This window comes from Panthera tigris, chromosome C1, assembly GCF_018350195.1.
Source record: "Panthera tigris isolate Pti1 chromosome C1, P.tigris_Pti1_mat1.1, whole genome shotgun sequence".
NCBI classification, from domain to species: Eukaryota; Metazoa; Chordata; class Mammalia; order Carnivora; family Felidae; genus Panthera; species Panthera tigris.
The window spans coordinates 157,123,035-157,140,473 of NC_056667.1; the positions used below are offsets into that span (position 1 = coordinate 157,123,035).

At 37.9% G+C, this 17,439-nt stretch overlaps 1 protein-coding gene and 1 pseudogene across 2 annotated transcripts in view; both read right to left on the reverse strand.

Annotated features, from left to right (window-relative positions):
* The window catches only part of FASTKD1 (FAST kinase domains 1), a 47,612-nt gene extending 36,083 nt beyond the window's left edge, over window positions 1-11,529 (reverse strand). Inside the window, exons 1-3 of one of the 2 annotated variants that reach the window (XM_007074599.3) lie at window positions 11,440-11,529; window positions 8,882-9,401; window positions 6,177-6,245 (exon numbers count right to left, since the gene is read on the reverse strand). In XM_007074599.3, the coding sequence (XP_007074661.2) occupies window positions 6,177-6,245; window positions 8,882-9,216 (404 nt within the window). In that variant the 5' untranslated portion in view covers window positions 9,217-9,401; window positions 11,440-11,529. Of the gene's footprint in view, window positions 1-6,176; window positions 6,246-8,881; window positions 9,402-11,246; window positions 11,367-11,439 lie in introns of those variants that run through there. The other variant, XM_042994646.1, reaches the window with a different exon arrangement.
* LOC102959726 lies at window positions 1,488-1,733 on the reverse strand (annotated as a pseudogene).
* Window positions 11,530-17,439: the final 5,910 nt, after the last annotated feature.

The window sequence follows — 17,439 nt, forward strand, 5'->3', positions numbered from 1 at the left end:
CAGTGCAGAGCCTTATGTGGGGCTTGAACTCACAAACTGTGAGATCATGACCTGAGCCGAAAACCAGAGTCAGACACTTAACGGACTGAGCCACACAGGCAGCCAGGCACTTGTTTCTTGAAGTAGGTCTGTAGTATTATGAACTTCCTTGTTAAAACTGCTTTTGCTACATCCCAGATTTTGGAAAGCTGTATTTTAATTTTCATTTATCTCAAGGTTATTTTTTTTTTCATTTTTTAATTCATCAATTGGTTGTCTGGTGGCATGTTGTCAAATCTCCACATATTTGTAATTTTTCCAGTTTTTTGTGATTGATTTCCAATGTCATACCATTGTGGTCTAAAAAGATGCTTGATAGGGCTTCAATCTTCCAAAATTTATTGAGACTTGTTTTGTGGCTAAACATATTATCTGTTCTGGAGAATGTTCCACATACACTTAAGAATGTATATTCTGTTGGTTTTTGGTAAAATGTTTTGTATATATCTAAATCCATCTGGTCTAATGTATTTTAAGGCTAATGTTTCCTTATTATTTGTCTGGATGATCTATTCCTCGATGTAAGAATGATATTAAAGGCCCTTACTATCATTGTCTTATTGTCAATTTCTCTCTTTAGGTCTGTTAATATTGCTTTATACTTTTAGATGCATCTATATTGGGTGCATAAATATTTACAAATGTTGTCTCTTCCTGCTAGATTGACCCTTTTATCATTATGTAATGCCCACCTTTTTCTTTTATTACAATCTGGTTTAAGTCTATTTTGTCTGATATAAGTATAGCTACCCCAGCTTACTTTTGGTTTCCATTCACATAAAACATCTTTCTCCATCTCTTCACTTTCAACCTGTGTGTCATTATATCTAAGGTGAGTCTCTTATAGGCAGCATATAGATGGGTCTTGCTTTTTATCCATTCAGTCACTCCCTATCTTTTGATTGAAGAATTTGGTCCATTTGGGGGGAGGGGTTGCCCTTTTCATCAAACATTTATTAAATGAATAACTGCACACAGCCTGAGCTGTGTATGGGCTGTTAAAGGCTTGAATGCCTAGCTAAAGCCAGAAAAACTGTTGCCCCTTTTTCATGTTCACAGAGTAGCTACTGTTCATAGTTTGGCCAGTCTTATGGTCTGCAAAAGGGGTAAGCATCCCAGAACAAGATTCTGCTGAACTGGAATGGAGCCAGGGTAAGTGCACTGAGCCAACCCCTCAAGGCAGTGATCTTACAACCCATTCTTCCTGGTATCCAAACTCTTATGAAGACAGATGGGGAATAGGAAGGCTCTCTTCTGGCTAGGATGAGGCATATAGATGATAGAAAAGAAAGCCAGGTCAGGTCATGATCTCATAGTTCGTGACTTGAAGCCCCACAGCATAGAGCTGCTTCAGATCCTCTGGCCCCCTCTCACTGCCCCTCCTCCGCTCGTGCTTTCTCTCTCAAAAATAAACAAACATTTGAAAGAAGAAGGAGGAGGAGGAGAAGAAAAGAAAACCAGAGAGAGGCTGGTGAAGGGAGATAGGAATTGCTACTTATTGACTTAGTTGTGGGTTCTGCAGTAGAGCCCCTTTGGGTTTTAAGAGCCTTTTTCTGCCTCCTTTCTTCTTCCTGCAACTTCTCCTGCTGTCTAAGCTGCCATGACTGTAATCCAGCATCCATTTTCTGTGATAGCAATGCAACTCATCTTGCAAACATCTCCCTTTGGGCTTTTCTTCGAAGCTGGCCTTTCATTGGAGGTACAGGGCGGCCATCTGTGTAAGATCAGTCTGGGAACTCTGTAAAGGGTCCGTAGACAGAGGGGTTGGTAGCCAGGCCCTGCCTGGGTGGAGAAAAACATTTCCATGAGGATTCAACCGAGCTTCTGGTTCCCCAGTTCCCCCCAGACCAGCACTCACTGGAGTCACCATTGGCCGCCCACCTAACCCACCACACTGCTGTGCAGCCTCCACACACCTAAAGCAGCCATGCTGAGGCAAGAGAGCTAGAAGTGGGTGTCAGTCCATTTATGTTTAAAGTGGTTATAGATGGTATATACTCATTGTCATTTTGTTAACTGTATTCTGGTTGTTTTGTAGTTCTTCTCTGCTCCTTTTTCCTCTTGCTCTCTTCCCTTGTAGTTTGATGCCTTCCTTTAGTGTTTAGATTCCATTCTCATGATCTTTTGTATATCTACCATAGGTTTTTGCTTTGTGTTTTCCTGAGGCTTACATATATTAGCCTATGCACATCCCAGTTTATTTTAAGTTGATAGCAAGTTACGTTTGAATGCATTCTAAAACTGTATTTTCCCCTTCCCACAGTTTATGTTTTTGATGCCACATTTTACATCTTTTAATTTTGTATATCCTTTAACCATAGTTAAACTTGTAGTTATTGTTGTAGTTATACTTATTTTTACTACTTTTGCCTTTTAACCTTCATACTAAAATAAGTGATTAGTCCACTACCCCTAATATATACTTACCTTTACCAGAAAGACTTTTACTTTCATACGTTTTCTTGTTACCAGTTGGCCTTTCTTTTTGGCTTAAAGAAGTCCCTTTAACGTGTCTTATAAGCCCAGTTTAGTAGTGATGAACTTGTCCAGTTTTTGCTTGTCTGGAAAACTTTTTCTCTCCTTGAATTCTGAAAGATAATCTTGTCAAGTAGAGTATTCTTGGTTGAAGTTTTTTGCTTTCGGCACTCCCTTCTGGCCTGCAAAGTTTCTGCTGAAAAACTTGATTAAAGTCTGGGGGCCAGGGGGTCCCTTATACATAACAAGTTGTTTTTCTCCTGCTGCTTTTAAGATTCTCTCTTTAACTTTTGACATAATTATAACGTGTCTTGGTGTGACTCTCTTTGAGTTCATCTCATTCAGAACTCTGGGCTTCCTAGATCTGCATGTCTGTTTCTTTCCCCAGATAAGTGAAGCTTTCAGCCATAATTTCTTCAGATAGGTTTTCTATCCCTTTCTCCCTTATCTTCTCCTAACAGGACACCTATTATGTGAACATTGTTCCACTTGATGTTGTCCCATAGGCCCCTCAAATTATCTTTTTTTTTTTTTCTTGCTGCTCTGTTTGAGTGAGTTCTATTGCCCTGGTCCAAGTCATTAATCTTTTCTTCTGCTTCATCTACTCTGCTGTTGAATTCCTGTAGTATATCTTTCAGTTATTATATTCTTCAGTTCCATGTACATTCTTATATTCTCCATCTCTTTGCTGAACTTCTGTGTTCATCCATTCTTCTGAGATCAGTGAGCATCTTTATGACCATTACTTTGAAGTCTCTATCAGGTAAGTTACTTATCCCTGTTTCTTGTATGTGGTTTTTTTTAAAACGTTTATTTATTTTTGAAACAGAGAGACAGAGACAGAGTACAAGCAGGGGAGAAGCAGAGACAGAGTGAGACACAGAATCCAAAGCAGGCTCCAGGCTCCAAGCTGTCAGTACGGAGCCCGATGCAGGGCATGAACTCATGAACCAAACTGTGAGATCATGACCTGAGCCAAAGTGGGGTACTTAACCGACTTAGCCACCCAGGCACGACCTTATCTCTGTTTCATTAAGGTTTTTTCAGGAGTTTTATCTTCTTCTCTCATTTGGAACATATTCTTTTGTTTCCTAATATTTCCTTAACTTTCAGTGCTTGTTCCTATGTATTAGGCAAAAGAGCTATCTCTTCAGTCTTGAAGGAGCGGTCACAGGAAGACTGGGGTATTTCAGTCTGCTATCTGTAAATTGCTCTGGGGGTTTTAGCCTGCCAAGAACTCTGTAATTATTTCAGTTCCATAGGTCCCAGAAACGCAAACACCCCTGGCCACAAGAGGCAGGTGTTCAAAGCACTCCCTCTATGGACTGCACACACCTGTCAGCTTTGCTGGGGCCAAGGAAGAGCACCAGGCCAAGGCAAGGCTGCCTGCCTACCAATTTTAGCACTGTGGGTTTGTGGGGAGCAAAGGTCAGGGCAAGCTGGCCCAACAGGTTTGGTGGGGCAGAGCCACAGAAGAACACAGATGCAGAGCAAACAACTTTCACAAGGCTGAAGGAAAGTGCTAAAATGGCACCAGCTAGCGCTGGTGCTAGCAAGATAGACTGCAAAAATGGTGTGCACCAGTGCCTTTAGCCAGAGAGAGAGCTCCAATAGACCTCTGTCCCTCTGGCAGGCACTTTAAGCTTACCCAGTGAATCTCCTTCACATATGGCCTAGGCACTTCCAACCTGCCATTTTTGTGCTGGGTCCCAGGACAAGTAAGTCTGCGTGTGAGCACTTTTAAGGGTGAGTTCCAGTTTCCTATAATCCTTGGGTCTCCATGATGTAAGCCCCATTGGTTTTCAAAGACAGACATCTGGGAGCTCATCTCTCTGGTACAGGTCCCAAGAATTGGGGTTCCTGATGTGGGGCTCAAACCCCTCACTCCTCAGGAATATGCTCCATATTTGTTAGATCCCTCCCTTTTGTGGGTCACTGAGTCAGGAGTGGGGTTCCTGGTGAAACCAATCTCTACCTCTCCCACCGGTCTCAATGTGGCCCTGCCATCTTTGTTGTGGAGTTGTTCAGCTAGTCTCCAGGTCTTTTTCAGAGACTGACGTTCTATATGTAGTTGTAGATTTGGTGTGTCTTTGGTAGAGTGAGTAGGATATCTATGCCACCATCTTGAACCACCTCTCTGTTCTGTGGTTTTTAAATCCTCCTTTCTCTTTCTCACTTTGATTTTCCCTGTCTTCACTAACATTTGTTTACTCCACTAATAAGAGACCTAGGCTATGGTGATCCCTACATTAAAAAGTTCAAAATTTTCAGAAATAGCTAACAATTTTCCAAAATGAGGTCTGTTATTATCTCAACTCTTTTATAAATGGAGTTTCTCACATATTCTCATATAGCATAAATAGCATGGTTTTGTATAGAATAGACTTCACTGTACTCATAAGAAAAATGCCCTGAACAAATTTTACATTTTTCTAGATGACTGCTGATTATGGCAACATGCTACAAATAAAGCTCTGTATAGTAGAGGAAAGAGATCTGAATCAATCATAGTCACAGCAGTGAACTTGAAAGCATCTAAGTCACCTATGACTGATGTTCATTGTCTCTCAATAAAGAAGTGATAGGCAAGTACCTACAAATGCTGCTAAACAATGTTAAATAGTTTTCCTTTCTACTAAACTGGTGTCTTCTTTTCTCTCCTTTTACGGCTCCTGAATTTCTAGGTTTTTATAGGCAGCCTATCACTCAGAAAATCTTTCCTTTCTTTTTTTCTTAAGTTTTTAAAATAAATTCTACCCCTAATATAGGCTCAAACTCACAATCCCAAGATCAAGAGTTGCATACCCTACCACTGAACCAGTCAGGGCTCCAAATCTTTTCTTTCTGAAGCAAAATCTTCCAGAAAAGAAGATTCAAAAAGCCAAATAGCTGTTGCTCCACCTTACTTATATTTTGACTAATTATATATGTGGCAAAGCACACTGTTTCCACTCTTAATTTAAAAAGCAAATATTGGTGCCTCAGTCAGTTAAGCGTCCAACTTCAGCTCGGTCATAATGTTGCAATTTGTGAGGTCGAGCCCTGCATCGGGCTCTGTGCTGGCAGCTTGGAGCCTGGAGCCTGCTTCAGATTCTACGTCTCTTTCTCTCTCTACCCTTTCCCTGCTCACTCTGTCTCTGTCTCCCAAAAATAAATAAACATTAAAAAAAATTTTTTAGGGGCGCCTGGGTGGTTCAGTTGGTTAAACGTCTGACTTCAGCTCAGGTCATGATCTCATGGTTCGTGGGTTCAAGTCCCATGTCCGGCTCTGTGCTGACAGCTGGGAGTTTGGAGCCTGCTTCAGATTCTCTCTCTCTGCCTCTCTCCTACTTGCACTCTTTTCTCTCTCTCTCTCTCAAAAATAAATAAACATTAAAAATAAACATAAAAAAGTAAATTAAACATTTAAATAAACATTAAAATTTTTAATTTTTTTTAATAAATAAAGAGCAAATATTCAAGCTTTCTTTGTCTCTTAAGGAAAATACACATTCCTCATTCTTTTACTTTACACAATCAAAATACCCCCAACTAATTTTTTTTTTTTTTTTTTTAGTGAAAGTTGATAGGTAGGCAGCAGCTCCCTATTCTTTCTCTACAAGATTTCAGTTAACCTTGAATAGGATAACTGTGATCTTAGAACATGAACCCAAAGTACTTGCCTTTCCAGTCTTCTCCATGCTTCTGTAACTAGAGCTTCAACCAGTAGGTCATGGGTCTCAGTAGCACACCTCAATAAAATCAAGAGAAAATAATTTTCCATACATAAACATTTTTAAAGTATTAAAAACAATCATGCAAGTTAACAATTATAATGCAAAAGTGAACCTCAAGTTATTATACTCTTACACAGTCTTTATTTCTGGTCCATTCCCATTTCAGTATTTTGATTTCTTGATACGGTATAATAAACATCTACATTTTATCCCATGCCTCTCTCATTTTTTTATCTGTTCAATGCCTTCCACTGAACAATGAGAACATTCAACAATACATATTATTTTAAAAGTACACATAATATATATTACTTTTCTCTGATTAGAAAAATATTTTTATAGGAGAGTTTTGTAAAATAAAGAAAAACTTGAATAGGGTACTAAAACTTATTTATAGGTCTGTACTCATAAACAGCCACCATCATTAATCTGTAGCATTTTTGCTCCATTTGTCTTTTCTACACACATACGGAATATACATATTCCTTTTACAGTTTTTTTTTTTTAATTTTGTTAAAAGGTTTTATTTTTAAGTAATCTCTACATGCAATGTGAGGCTAAAACTCACAACCCCAAGATCAAGAGTCACATGCTCCACTGACTGAGCCAGCCAGGCACCTCACTTTTACACTTTTGTACCCTGCCCTTTTCAGCATTTGCCCATGACACTACATAGTGTTCAAAACAATTTTTAAACATTGTATATTATTCCATTAAATGAATATAGTATCATTTAAACATTCACCTACTATTAGAATTTTAGTTTTTCAATATTATAAATAATGCTGGCATGAATATCAACGCACAATAATCTTAAATATGTACCCCAGATTATTTTTTTTTTTTTTTTTTTGCATTTTATTTATTTATTTATTTATTTACACCCAAGTTAGTTTGTATATAATGCAATAATGATTTCAGGAGTAGATTCCACTGATTCATTCCCTCTGTATAACACCCAATGCTCATCCCAATAAGTGTCTTTCCTAATGCCCCTTACCCATTTAGCCCACCCCTGCACCCCCAACTCTTCCAGCGACCCTCAATTTGTTCTCTGTATTTAAGAGTCTCTTATGTCTTGTCCCTTCCTTGTTTTTATATTATTTTTGCTTCCCTTCCCTTACATTCATCTGTTTTGTATATTAAATTCCACATGTGAATGAAGTCATATGGTATTCGTCTTTCTCTGACTAATTTTGCTTAGCTTAATACCCTCTAGTTCCATCCATATAGTTGCAAATGGCAAGATTTCATTCTTTTTGATTGCTGAGTAATACTCCATTGTATACATATTTACCACATCTTCTTTATCCATTCATATCCCAGATTATTTTCTTAGAGATAAACTTTAGAAGCAAAATTATTGGATCCAAGGGTATCTTTACAGTTCTTGATATACATTGTACCATCAGAACATATAAGAGTTCCTCCTCCAGTATAGCTTCATTAACCATGAATACCTTCTATATAACTAAACCACATACACTATATATTGTAGGTATAAAAATATCTTTTTAACCAATTTCAATATCTTTATAGCATTAAGCCTATATTAGTTTGTCTCCCAAAAATCAGAAACTTTCACGTTGAGTCATGAAGCAAAATTGAACTACATATTGCTTTTAAAACCTGAAAACAAAATTATATTTTACTCTTGAATCCTTTCATAATTAAAATATGACTTAGGAGCAAAACACAGAAATATAGTTTTTAGGTAAATCATCACCAAGCAGCATTCCTCCATCTGCCTAACACACATGAGTCTTGTGAGGTGTTTAACACAATGTTTTGTGGTCTGGAAACTGCCCTCGCTCAGAGATCTACAGTATACATTAACATATTAAAGCTTCTGAAGAGTCCTGCAATAAAGACTTGTTGAATTTTATTTTATTCATCGTTTTCCAGGCTGACATGACCACTGAGAAAGCAAAACAGGTATCTTGCCCATTATCATTACATACTCTCTTCATATACCTCAGAGAAGAAACTTTGCAACCACAGAAAGACCACCAAAAAAGGGAAGGCATTCTTCTTTTAGTCTAACACCACTCCCCCAAATAGGTAAAGCCCTAAGCCCCTTTCCTGTATAAGCGGACTTCCTAATAAAAACAACTGTATCTCTGCTTTGTGCAATGCTGACATCTATAGTTACTGATAGTCCTCACAGGTTAGCCAATCAAGTGAGAAAACTTAGTTTTCCATGAATGAGACTAAGAAACAGACTAATTGCAACTTCTGTGTGTGTGTGTGTGTGTGTGTGTGTGTGTGTGTGTGTGTTTCCCTTATATACCTGCTGAATATTTTACTTAGAAAATCCAGTTCTTCTGAGGCTGGATTCCCTTGCAAATAATGTAAAATTTCTTTTCTTTTTTAATGTTTTCCCAGCTTTATTGAGCTATGACTAACAAGTAAAAATTGTATATATTTAGGTTGCACAACAGGATGTTTGATATTCATATATATTGTTAAATGATTACCACCATATATTGTTAAATGATCCTCTAAACATCTTAAAAATATTCAATGATCAGGAATACTATTTATAGGGAAAAAAAAACACATTGTTTTTCATTTTAAAGAGATTTTTAGAAAACTGATATATAATTATAAACTATAATCATTTCTATAAAATGTAAAAGTACATTACTTACTGTTGTGTGAGGTACAACACATTCACCAGGGTATCATCATTCATGAATTCCGTTTGACTTGTAGCTAAATTATGAAGAGTAATAAACTGGGGATGGTCTCTGACACACTCAACATTTTTTAAAAAGCTGGTCTTCTGCTTTTGAAACTGCCAAAGTATATTAAATGCACATTCCACCTGCTTTTCTGAAAGTATGGCTTTGCTTTTTTGAATAAGATCAAAGATTTGCCCTTCATCTGTACACTTAATCATTTCGGTAATTAGTGGTTTACAACTGCAGGATCGAAACTGAAATGCTCTCCAGGAGAATGGACAAACAGCTCTTAGGCGAAGCATATTTACAAACAATAAGTCTTTTTTTAAAAAGGTATTTTTTCATTTATGTCACAAATTTTCTTAGGTAGGAAGACTATTTGCAACAAGTAGTCAGGTGTAATATCCTGGTAAAAAGGTATCTATTTCTCCTTCATGTATTTTGCTTCCATTATGATAACTCCAAATCCCATTCCAAAATGCAGCTTCTGTAAAAGGATTAGTTTGACATGGATTAATACCAAATTAGTTCCAAAATTTAAATTAAAGTTACAAGGCTTTTTCTGCATTAACTCTAGTTAAGACTTTGTTCCTAGTCTGAAGCAAACAGCAGGATTTGGTCCAAAATTAAGTGTCCGGGAAAAGGGGCTTCTTTCTGCACTCCATTTTAAAAATGTTTGTTAAATTTTACATATATATATAGTTTTCAAATTTGACGACAGAAGCAGAAGGGAAAAAAAATCCTACACTCAGAACCATCTTTTTAAACCAAAAGATTCAGGGTGCCTGGTTGGCCCAGTTGGTTGAGTGGTCAACTTTGGCTTCAGGTCATGATCTCAGGGTTTGTGGGTTTGAGTCTCACACTGTCAGCGCAGAGCCTGCTTTAGATCCAGTCTCCCTCTCTCTCTGCCCCTTCACCCCTCTAAAAATAAATAAACATTTAAAAATAAATAAATAAATAAATAAATAAATAAATGGCTCAAACTGTTTGGAATAAATATGTCACCTTCAATATTTTTACAAGGAACAGCCATTAATTCAGAGTTATAAAATTTTATTCATCTTTGAGAGAGAAAGAGTATGAGCAAGGGAGGGGCAATGGGGGTGGGGGAACAGACAGAAGATCTGAATCTGAAGCCGGCTCTGCACTGACAACAGTGAGCCTGACGCAGGGCTGGAACTCACCATTCACGAGATGGTGACTTGAGCTGAAGTCTGACACTGAACCAACTGAGCCATCCAGGCACACCCAGAACTACCAAAAAATTTTTTTTCATTTTTTGGAAGGATAGTCTCTGGTATATTTACTTTCAGGATAATTGCTCCTTTCCTCTAGAACCCTAAAAGAACTCAAAGGGTTTGGTCCCTATTGACCTCAGATCAGTTTGAACCAAAAAGCAAGATGATTAAAGCTCCAATCAGGAAATAAGAAATCAAGTAATGTATCAAGACATGGTGAAGCAATATAAGAACCAAAGATAATTATGAAAAAGGATAATTTGTTTTAAAAATATACTGTAAATGTTTATATTTCTAATTGAGAAAGAACATTTAGAAAATCTGGGACTAAAATCATAGCATTTAACGTTTCTGCAACATTTCATAAAGGGCTTTTAAAATATATCATCCTATTACATTTTCTCAATTAACCTGTCAGGTAGATATCATTTGCATTTTACAGATAAGGAAAGCTATTTGCAAAAAGGTTAAAAATCTACTCTAACTTGTGAAGCTGAGACAATCACTCTGTTCTTTGAATTCTTTCAACTTGGAACACCTCCTTACGTCAACAAACAAATACTAAAAGATTGCCTCTGAGTCTTGTCTATGGCTATGCTGTCTGTTCACAAGAAAAAACAAAAACAAGATAGAATTGGTATTTTATGATCATCAGTACAGCATCCTGGCCTACGCCAACCTGGGTCATACACCTACACAAATAACCCTGTACAGAGCAAAGGTATCTTCAAGATTCTCCCGCCTACCCACAACTGAAAATGGAAGCAGCTCAATGATTAGAATATAAAGGTGTCAAGTCCCCAGCTCTGCTCCCAGATAAATGACCTTGGGAAGTCACTTAACAAAAGGAGGGGCCTTAAGACGATGAGTGTAGGGGCCTGTGCAAATGACAAGCATCCTCCACGCCGGGCTCACAGTAACACAGAAGGAAAGAAAGTGATCTTCCGCATCCCCGCCTAGGAGTGGGCTCACCCCTGCCCTCCTCTGAGCACTGGAAAATCCAATACCGGAAGGAGGCCTCTGTTCTCAGCCGAACCCTGCATCTCGGGCCCGAAAACATGCTGGGTGGAAGAAAATCTGCCGTAGCTACCTACCCAGCCCTGACTTGCAGGTTAAGTTCTTCCCTTAACAACCTCCAACTTTTCTGGAGGATCCCGGGGAAGGCTGCTTACAATGGCTTAGAAGCCAAGGCTATTCCTGGTCCCCAACAAGAAACGCAACAGGCTTGATTGTGTCATTCCCGCCCACGTCCTCCCATATCACATAGTTTTCCTCGAGAGACATCACCTCTCCTCTGACGGTGCCAGTCCCCAAACCAGGAAAAAATGCCGGGACATCGCAGCGTGCTCAGCGGAAGGCACGTACTACATGCCCCAGAGGACGTAGCGGCGAGGCCAATGGAATGGACGTCGCTTACGCATTCACGAGGAATTCTGGTCATTGTAGTTCCACATTGAGAGACTGGGACGACACATCTTAAACTATAGAAGTTATGGGGGTCCTTTAGGTCAGTGTTCCTCAATCCAAGTTAAGGTTTTACCCCAGTCCATGGAAGACAGATTTTTTTATAATATATAATAAAATATTATTATTTAGAAAATGAAATTTGAAATGGTAAACATGGAAAAAACACATGTGGATTTTTGTTTCTTACTATATTCAGCATATATGAAATAAATGTCAAGTGGCTACAAAATAAACCCTTACTCTCGGTTTCTGCCCCTGTGTCATGGTGAGGCCAGTCTTTGGACCACACTTTTGTTTTTAATAACTTTATTGAGAAATAATTTACACAGTATGCAATTTACCCATTTAGTGTACAATTCAGTACTTTTCTTAATTTAGGGTTGTGGAGCACCACCACAATTTATTTTAAAATAGTTTCGTAAGTCCAAAAAGAAACTGGGTAACCAATAGCAATCACTTCCTATCCCCCACCCCCAACACCCTAAGCAACTGCTAATGGCAGAGCACACTTTGAGTTGCACTGATTTAGGTTGTTTGGAACCAGATCAACTGATAACAAATTTGAAGACTGAGGTGTTCTTAACGCACAGAGTAGAAAGAGTTTCAGAACAAACGTCAGAAAAAACATAGGGATGAGACTGGGCATAACCTGTATCAATGCCCTTCAGTCAAAGACCTATAGTTAAACAAAGTTGGGATTACTGACCAGTTGCAATGAAGCAGAACACACATCCCAAGGGGTGTCAAATTAAAAAGGTGTTAAAAAGAACTTATAGTATTCATCCCTGTGTTAAGTGATTTTGGCAAGGCTTAATGGAGCTTTTCTCTGGACTGGATGCTGTGAGGAAGCAGGAATAATTCTATTATTGGGTATCTTAATAAACTTTATCCATAGGGCAGGAAGAATGAAGTTAAAGCTGTGCTTGACAAACAGGGAGCAGTCACTCATAATAGCCAGGATACGTAGATGTTTGGTCATTTTTTGTGATTTGGACTGTGTTCTTATTTGTTCTCAGTTTTGATATGATTATGTAATGGTCTTCTTTTGTCTTGATCCATCATAGCCAGACATTGGCCTTGTCTCATGTTGGTGTTCAACAGAATATGAAGGCTAAGCTATGAGGGCCAGACCAGCTCCTGGCAACAATAAGGCCTAAATGATAGTGTCAAGACAGTTAGTTCACTGCTGGGATGTGTTTGTCTCCTTCTCACGTTTGTGGAATTGTAAGGAGACTGGCCTAAGAAACAAATACCTGAAGCTTGCCTTTCTCTGGAATCTTGTTTATATAAGGAAAGGAAACATTTTATTTAGTCACTGTTAGCAACTTTTTTCCTTACTTGCAGTCTAGGGCATTCATAAAATATATATTTATGTATAAATCAAACCTGAGAACAAAATCAAGGTAATAATTTAAGTCCACAGTCATAAAATTGTATTGTAGCTAATGATTTAAATCATGAAGAAGCATCTTTTACAAGAGCTAACAAGTGGTTAACAAAGGGTAGCTCTTAATTTCCTCCTAGCAAATGTCAATGCCCTTCAGCCGAAAATCACAAGAAGCCTGTAGTTGAGGTTTATTACTTGTTGCAGCTAGCAAAAATGCACACAGCAGGGAGTCATTTAGCTGTGCAGTAAAAGAGTATTAGAAGGAACCTATTGTAGGAGTCTTTAGTTGGGTAATTTTGGGGAGGGTCTACAGAAGGAAAGGTTCACTCTATCTTGGGTGCCATTAGGAAGTTGGGCAAGTCTATGATTGGGCATCTAATACATCTTAACTATAAAGAAGGCAGACTAAAGTGGGGCTAAAGCTAAAATTGGTAAAGTAGCATTCACTCATTTAATGAGAGAGAAATCTTTGGTATTTTCTGTGGCACAGTGACCTTGTCTGATGTCAATGTTCTGTGAGATTGTTTATGTCCAACAGGAGGACAATATGCTTTGAGTTGTGTCAGATTAGTTTAAAATAACACTGAGGCTTCACAATGAGCATTAGGTCAGTTTCTCCAACACCAGAGCATCAGAGACTTTTGTTTGTTTATTTTGGGTTTTTTTTCCCCCTCACCAATTAACTTGGATGCTTTTTCTCCTGGAATAATTCTGCCAGTATATATATAAAAAAAGTGTTTATTGGATATAACACCAAAAGCACAGGCAAGAAGAGAAAAAACTAAGTAAATTGAACTTCATCAAAATTTAAGACTTTGGTGCATCAAAGAACACTATCAACAGAGTGAAAAGGCAACTCACAGAATGGGAGAAAATATTTGCAAATGATATCCCTGTTTTGAAGAACTCCTCTAAATTAGTGACAAAAAATGTTTTTTCAATGGGCAAAAGACTTGAATAGACATTTCTCCATGGTCACATGAAAAAAAATGTTCAGCATCACTAATCATTAGGGAAATACAAATCAAACTACAATGAGAGACCACTTTGCACCCAATAGGTTAGCTATTATCAAAAAACCAGAAAATAACAAATGTTGGCAAGGATGTGGAGACACTGCACCCTTGCGTGTTACTTACTGGTGAGAATGTGAAATGGTGCAGCTGCTGTGGAAAACAGTATGGTGGTTCCTCAAAAAACTAAATAGAATTATCATGTAATCTAGTAATTCTACTTCTGCATATATACTCAAAAGAATTGAAAGCAGGAACTTGAGCAGTTATTTGTACAGCATTGTTCATAGCAGCATTATTTATAACAGCCAAAATATGGAAGCAACCCAAGTGTCCATCAACAGATAAATAAAGAAAATATCATATACACATACAATGGGATTTTATTCAGCGTTAAAAAGAAAGGAAATTCTGACACATGCTACAACATGGATGAACCTTGAAGACCCTATGCTAAATGACATAGGCCAGACACAAAAGAACAAATATTGTATGACTCCATTTATATGAGGTACTTAGAGTAGTCAAATTCATAGAAACAGAAAGCAGAATAGTGGTTCCCCGGGGATAGGGGGAAAGGCCAATGAAGAGTTGTATAGAGCTACAGTTTTGCAAGACAAAGAGTTCTGAAGATTAGTTGCACAATGTGAATGTGGTTAACACAACCGAACAATATACTTAAAAACGCTTAAGATTGTAAATTTTATGTTATGTGTATTTTACTACACATTTTAAGTTTTTAAAAAAAAACTTAAGTTTTTTTATTTATTTAAGTAATCTCTACCCAACCCCCCCCCCCCCCCCAACTAGGGGCTCAAACTCACAACTCCAAGATCAAGAATCACATGTTTCTCTGACTGAGCCATTCAGGAGCCCTTATTTTACTACAATTTTTAAAAAGGTATTCAATTAAAAAGGGAAGGGCAACCTCACTGGTAGTCAGGAAATTAAAAAATAAAATGATACCATTTTTTCACCCGTTAAATTGGAAAAGATTGAAAACAATTTTCATCAGGGTAAACAGACATTTTCATTCAACCTTCAAGTATTACAACCTTTCAGGATACTAATCTGGTACTATATGCCACATTGAAAACTATATGTGTCCTGAGATGCACTTCTGGCCATCTTTCCTGCAGCTTTATAAGCATCAATATTTTAAGGATATAAGGATATATGTAAAAGGATGTTTATTACAATATTGTTTGTCTTAACCCAAACTTGCAACAACTGAAATGTCTAATAGGAGAATGGCTGGATAAATTATGGTATATCTATACTATGGAAGGTTATATAGATATCAGAAAAAATGTTCATAATATATTTTATGCAAACAAAAGCAATTTAAGAGTAATATGTGTGATGGAATCTTTTTTTGAGAGAGAGAGAAAGAGAGAGAATGCACACATGTGAGTGGGAGAGGGGCAGATGGAGAGGGAGAGAGTGAATCTTTTTTTTTCTTAATTTTTTTTCATGTTTATTTTTGAGAGAGAAAGAAACAGAGTGTGAGTGGGGGAGGGGCAGAGAGAGAGAGGGAAACACAGAATCTGAAGCAGGCTCCAAGCTCTGAGCTGTCAGCACAGAGCCGGACATGGGGCTCAAACTCACAGACCGCAAGATCGTGACCTGAGCCAAAGTTGGACGCTTAGCAACCCAGGTGCCCCAACAGACACAGAGAATGAGAGAGAGAGAGAGAGAGAGAGAGAGAATCTTAAGCAGGCTCTATGCTCAGCATGGAGCCCAATTCAGGGCTTGCTCTCACACCCTGAGATCATGACTTGAGCCAAAATCAAGAGTTGACCCTTAACTGACTGAGCCACCCAAGAGTCCCCGGGATCTCATCTTTGTTGAAAGAAGGGAGAGAAAGTTCTTAAGTTAATACAGGAATAGAAAAGAAAATCACTGGATACTTCAAGGGAAAGGAATTGGAAAGGATTAGGGGCAATTATTTTTAAATCTCTATAGAATGTTCAAAATTTTACAATAACTTTTATTACTGTGAAATATATGTGACAACAAGCATGCTTCTTTTAAACAATATAATCAAATTGCTCACAGTTTTTAAAATTAATTAATTAATTTAGAGAGAGAGAGAGAGCAGGGGAGGGGCAGAAAGAGGGAGAGACAATCCCAAGGAGGCTTTGCAATGTCAGCAGAGAGCCTGATGCACAGCAAAACCTCACAAACCATGAGATCATGACCTGAGCCAAAATCAAGAGTCAGATGCTTTACTCACTGAGGCACCCAGGCACCCCAACAAGCATGCGTTTTTAAAAAGTCTAACATATTATTGGTGATATAGAAGAAAATTAGAACAATTAATTTGTTGTCTTTCTATGGATAGAAACAAAAATTTTCATTATTGTAAAATAAGGCAAGTTGAGGCACCTGGCTGGCTCAGTCAGTGGAGCATGTGACTCTTGAGCTTGGGGTGGTAAGTTTGAGCCTCACGTTGGGTGTAGACATTGTTTAAAAATAAAATCTTTTTAAAAATTAAAAAAAATAAATAATGGTAAATTAATTGTAGTAGCCAAGCCCACCAACTTCCCTTCTTTTGGTATCAGACTCTATTCCTCACACTACAAAAACTGAAATGATGTAGGCTAAGCCAAATCTCGTAATTCACACCCATGTCCTAGTAGATGGGTAATGCTATCTGCTGTGATAAATAAAGCCAAATGTCAGTGGTTTAACACATTAGTTTGACTTCTCAACCATATCACATTCCAATGTGAATATCCCTGGTCAGTGGAGGACTTTTCTCTATTCAGAGATTCAGGGAGCTATGCTTCTTTTATAATCCCCCAGGGCCTTAAAACTCTCTGGATCTAGCTGACATAAATAGGAAGAAAGGACATGGAGAAGATATAGTACTTTTGGAAACATCTTGGCCTAGATGTAACATACATAATTTTCACTTACTTTCCACTGATGAAAAGTATTCACATATCTTTACTCAGATGTAAGAGGACAGCTAAAAAAATAAAATAAAAAGTAGGCACGTCAGACACTTCCCAGTGTCACACCCCTCACTATGTAACTGCGAGTACAAATTTTGGGGTCTGTCACTGTAATGCTAATCAAAGACTTCCCTGGCATTTTATAATTGGAGCTGGTAAGGACTTAGATTATTAAGATGTGAGGTAACTTCTTCAGGCTAGAGAATGAAGCCAAAACACAGGTAAGTCAAATAAGACAAGAGACAAGTTCCATGATATTCCATCTATTCTTTCTTCTCTGTATTAGTTATCCATTGCTGCTGTAATAAATCTCCCAAAACTTAGTGACTTAAAACAACATTTATCATCCCACAGTTTCTGTGGGCCAGAAATTCAAAAGTAGCTTAGTTGAGTGGTTCTGGCTCACAGTTTCCTACATGATTTAAGTCAGATATCAACAAGGACTACAGTCATCTGAAGT